The 5,530-nt window shown below is 36.9% G+C and overlaps 1 protein-coding gene across 1 annotated transcript; it reads left to right on the top strand.

Moving 5' to 3' along the window:
- Positions 1–569: 569 nt before the first annotated feature.
- Positions 570–1,499, top strand: LOC106824253 (olfactory receptor 5H2-like). The gene has a single exon (XM_014830453.3). It carries the CDS (start codon positions 570–572, stop codon positions 1,497–1,499), a length of 930 nt encoding a protein of 309 aa, XP_014685939.3.
- Positions 1,500–5,530: the final 4,031 nt, after the last annotated feature.

Below are 5,530 nucleotides of genomic sequence, written 5' to 3' on the forward strand. Positions count from 1 at the left end.
ATCTGATTTTCCAACCCTGGACAATAATAACAGCTTCCTAATGGTAGCCTTGACACTGGCTTCCCCTCCCTGCATCCTAGTTTACACAACGAAATATGTAATTTGTAAAATAGCTGATGATGCCACTCCTTGTCTTAAAAGTTTTCAGTGTTTGCCTAATGTTTGAATGACAAATTCAAGATTTTTCACATGGCTTTCCACCTATTTTATAATCCAGGCTCTTCTAATGTCTTTACTTTTGACACTGCATCCATGTCCTACACACAGAATTTCTCTACCTCATTCACTACTTTGCCCACAAATTTATTCATAGTCAGCATGTCTTTCTTCTCTTCTAACTCTGTTCATTCCTGCACATAATTTTTGAGTGAAATAATTGGATTTTTCCAATATAACAATTTCTCCAAATAGTTTCCATGTATCATAGTAAGAGTAAATAAAATTAAGGGCATTCAACCTAGTGTATGCTTTTATTTCATTTACTCTCAGCAAGTTTTCTTTTATAATTCTTCAATGAATTTTCTTTTTATATTGACTATACTTCATTTCAGGGGTCATCTATTAAGGATATGGACACTAAGAATGCAACATTGCTGACAGAGTTTATTCTCACAGGACTTCTATATCAACCAGAGTGGCACATCCACCTGTTCCTGGTATTCTTGCTTATATATTTCATCACTATTGTGGGGAACCTTATTCTGATTGCACTCATCTGCAGTGACCCTCAACTCCACATCCCCATGTACTTATTCCTTGGGAGTTTGGCTTTTGTGGATGCTTGGATATCATCCACAGTGACTCCCAAGATGCTGGTCAACTTCTTTGCCAAGAGTAAGATGATATCTCTCTCTGAATGCATGATACAATTTTTTTCCCTTGGAATCAGTGCAACCACGGAATGTTTTCTCTTGGCAAGTATGGCATATGATCGCTGTGTGGCTATATGTAAACCTTTACTTTATCCAGTGATTATGACCAATAGACTATGCATCCAACTGTTAGTCTCATCATTTGTAGGTGGCCTTCTTCATGCCTTAATTCACGTAGGTTTTTTATTCAGATTAACCTTCTGTCATCACAACATAATACATCACTTTTACTGTGACATCATGCCATTGTTTAAGATCTCCTGCACTGACCCTTCTATTAATGTTCTGATGCTATTTATTTTTTCTGGGTCAATTCAAGTGTTCACCATTCTGACTGTTCTTTTCTCTTATACACTTATTCTCTTTACAATCTTAAAAAGGAAGTCTGTACAAGGCATCAGGAAAGCCTTCTCCACCTGTGGAGCCCATCTCTTATCTGTCTCTTTATACTATGGCCCTCTTCTCTTCATGTATGTGCGCCCTGGATCTGCACAGAGAGATGATCAAGATATGGTGGACTCTCTATTTTACACTGTCATCATTCCTTTGTTAAATCCAATTATCTACAGCCTGAGAAATAGGAAAGTCATAGATTCACTGGCAAAAATGCTAAAGAGAAATGTTTAGATCTCATACTAATAACTGTTATCCTTTCATTAAGACAGTCACAAAATTATGCAGATTAGATGTTGCTATCTGTTGATTAGTGTTCAAATTTTTTAAAACTATAATTGTCCCATTATTTTAATGACTTAAGGTATTAGTTCATAATAAACTCATTAAATTATTTGTATATCTTATTCCAAAACACACAAGGAACTTTAATCAGGTGTTTATATCATACTCAATTAACTAAAGCAGAAAACACTGTACATGTCTGTATATTCTTCAATGTGTCTCTCTAAATGCATTTATTAAGCACTAAAATTTTGTAGTTCCTGTGAACAGAACTCAAGTATGATGTCTTTGATAATAATACAGCTGAGCAGCCTGGAGACTTATATCACATTTAACTCCACAGTGGAGGCAGGTTTGCCTTTGGGTGAACAGAGGTAATCTCAGGAATTCCACTAGCCACCAAAGTCTTTCATTCCACTTTATTTGGACATGGTGATTTTCACTTCTTGAAGATTCAACTCTCATGTCACACAGAGAAATAAAGATAAATGGAAAAAAAATGAGGAAAAATAAGAAGGGAGTTAAGACAGTGAAGGTTGGTCTAAATTATAAGAGGATGCTCTTAGCCTAGTATGCATGATGAGTAATGAGAAAGATAGCTGCCTCTCACTGTCTATGATGCCTGAAAAGGTCCTTTCCAGCTGTGTTTGTTTGTTGTAGGATAGTTTTAAATACTTCACTAATTCAGAAGGAGATGAGATTGAAGAATTTAATTGGCATACAGAGAAACAGAGAAGTGGCAGAATAGGAAGGAAATGATCAATCTTCCAAGAATTTTTTTTAAAAAATTAAGGTAGTGAGAGAAACAAATCAGTAATACATAAAGTTTTTTAGAATATGTTGTTGACATGAGGTCTTCAAATACATATTACTGAACTTCCAATAATGTTAAGGTGATATGATGTCATAAGGCTTAGTGGGTGGCTGTGAAGGACATGAAAATGAGATAGAGTTTGGACATTTTGTGTCCTTATATTCCTTCAGTGTTATCTTTCATCTCACTCCAAATTCTAAGTATAACGAGTGACCTGTCTTCATGTCCACCCCTGCCCTTCCTATCTCAACACTGAAATTCTATACACTTTCCGACTGATCCCACTCAGACCCTCCCTCAAAGCTACCCAGCTCCGTGATTTGTAAAACTCTAGTTACTTAGCTCCCACATCCCTTTGATGCTCTTCCTTCCTAAACATAGCTGCTGGGTAATGATTCATAAACAGAACTTAGATTAAATCATATCCATTTTCAAGAACTTTTACTAGATTGTCATTGCTACTAGATTATGTGCAAATATGGTGTATGTATCTAGAGCTGCACACAGTCACATGTATATGTTTATTTGTTCAAGTGTAGGGCTGGATTATATGATACATGTATTTACATATCTCTGCATCTAGATCTCTAGATCTCTATCTACACATCCTTATATCTCTCTATCTCTGTCTCTATGTCTATCTCTATCTTCCTCATCCTGGTTTGCTCGTTCTGGCATTATTTGAGGTCCTTTCAAATAAAACCTTGGTTTAATTCTGAAGTCTCTTCCTCCACACTCTCCCAATGGACCCTGTGATGTACATAAAATAAGTTATAGAAAGCTTTCTGGAAAGCCTTCACTCACTCAGGTACATTGTTTTGCTAATTCAGGTCTCTCCACAGGGAAAGGAAACACAGAAATGGTGTCCTTTCTTCAAAAACGGTCTCAAATGTTACAGCTTCTATGATACATTTCCAGATTATCTTGAAGGGGATAGTAATGCTCACTTGAAACATTGAAACATTTAACAGTTAATTCTTCTGAGGCCACGCTTGGCCTTGTATAATACTTATTTGGGGGCTACAAGCTTTTTTTATTACAAGTTAGTTTTCCTAGTCTCTTTCTATCTTTTGCAGTGTTTAACAAAGAGGTTTGCACACATGAGGTCCTAAATAAGTATTCGTGAAATATTTGTAAAATTAAATTAATCTGACAGCACAAATACATAGAAAGCAGTAAGAGTGCATCACTCTTTTCCAATCTTGTAAAGAGCCTAGGAGATTACTGGGCCTGGGATGGCTGCTCCATGCCAACTCTCAAGATTCTTTCATGACGATCACAAACATCATACACCTAAAGTGAATTATTCCTGTTCTTCTTATCACTAGGATTGACTCCTGTGACAGACTGTGACAAAATATCAGGAAGAAGCTATTCAATTAGATGTTTGGTTTAACTGTTTGTTTGGTTTAAAAGATATCTGTTTAAAATAGATAAGCATTCAAAACATAATTATTCTATGCTCTGGAGGTCCACTTCACAAGTTAGACCATGTCACCTGCAGTTCCTCTGAGGGAACAGATGCAGTCTGTGCAGAAACTGAAATATGACGATGTACATCTGAAATTCACACAATGTTATAAGCCAATAGGACCTCAATAAAATAATTTAAAAGAAAAACAAAAAATGAAATAAAAGTAATAAGAAGCCAATGGCATATTAAAAAAAAGAAAACACAGACTGGCAGTCTTCACTAACAGAGTTTCTGATTTGGAAATGTTAATGCTATTGTTTTGGGATCATATTTATTGAATCAGTGTTTTGACTGAATTTTGGGTCCCCCCAAGTTCATACATTGAAGTCCTAACCCCCAATGTGGTGTATTTGTAGAGGGCCTTTGGGAAGTAATTAGATGATGTCATCAGAAGGTGGGGCCTTTGTGATGAGATTAGTTCCCTTACAAGAAGAGGAAGAGACAGGAGAGCTCTCTATATATATCAGTACTCACCCAGGAAAGGCCATGTGAGCCCAGTGAGAACGCAGCTGTCTGTAAGCCAGGAAGTGGGCTCTCCTGTGTACTGTATCTCTGGCACCTTGATCTTGAACTTCCCATCCTCCAGAACTGTAAAAAATAAATGTCTGTTGTTAAAGACACCCAGTGTGTGACATTTTGTTATAGCAGCTGAGCATACTAAGAGAACCACTCTTGTAAGTAATCGGTGGAGCAAAACTGTTATAATATCAAGATATCTGGAGACCAGTCAAATGGAGTTTCTACATATCCTCTCTTTTCTACCGAAACATCGTCATGCAAATATTCCAAAAGTTTCCACCCTCTGTATGCCACTTTCTTCCCTGCTTTGGGCAGGCAGACACAGATTTCAACAGGGCATTTGTTTCAAAGGATGAAGAATTGTGTACCTTTTCATAACTTTTTCTTGGGAATCGTGATTGACAGTGATGATAGCCAAGCAAAACCCCATTGCTTCATTTCAATATGGGTAATGGGAGGGAAAATTGTCCATTAGAAAAGAATTGTCAAAGTGGATCAACTACTGCACCATCATTCTTAAAAAAAAATTCATATACAAGATGTTCCACTTATAGTAATAATTAGATGTTTGGCTCTTCTGAGGAGGTACCCTCTAATTGAGGTTTATTTGACAGCAATAACTGACAATCTTACCATGATATTTCCTGTATTTTTCAAGAAAAAGAAAGAAATTCACTATAGTGAGTGTTAAAGAGACTTCAAAATGTCTGAGATTCTAAGACTGGACCAAAAAGCAAGACCCACATATGCTCTGCTTACAAGAAAACTACTTTAAATATAAAGACCCAAATAAGTTAAAAATAAAAAGGGAGGGGGCAGCCTCGTGGCACAGTGGTTGAGTTCAGTGTGCTCTGCTATGGTGGCCCAGGTTTGCAGGTTCAGATTCTGGATGTGGACCTACACCACTCATCCAGCCATGCTGTGGTGGCAACCCACATATAAAATGGAGGAACACCAGCACAGATGTCAGTTTAGGGCTAATCTTCCTCAAGCAAAAAAAAAAAAAAAAAGAGGAAGATTGACAACAGATATTAACTCAGGGCTAATCTTCCTCAGCAAAAAAAAGTAAAAGGATGGGAAAAAATACATGAAAAAACTAGAAAAACCCCTGAAGTGGCTATATCGCTATCAACCAACTTCACGCTATTGACATTATTGAGCATTCCACCCAAT

Source organism: Equus asinus, chromosome 5 (assembly GCF_041296235.1).
Source record: "Equus asinus isolate D_3611 breed Donkey chromosome 5, EquAss-T2T_v2, whole genome shotgun sequence".
Lineage (NCBI taxonomy): Eukaryota > Metazoa > Chordata > Mammalia > Perissodactyla > Equidae > Equus > Equus asinus.

Bases quoted from the DNA above. Each gene is read 5' to 3' on its own strand.
- LOC106824253 (XM_014830453.3), top strand. From the start codon at position 570: ATGGACACTAAGAATGCAACATTGCTGACAGAGTTTATTCTCACAGGA.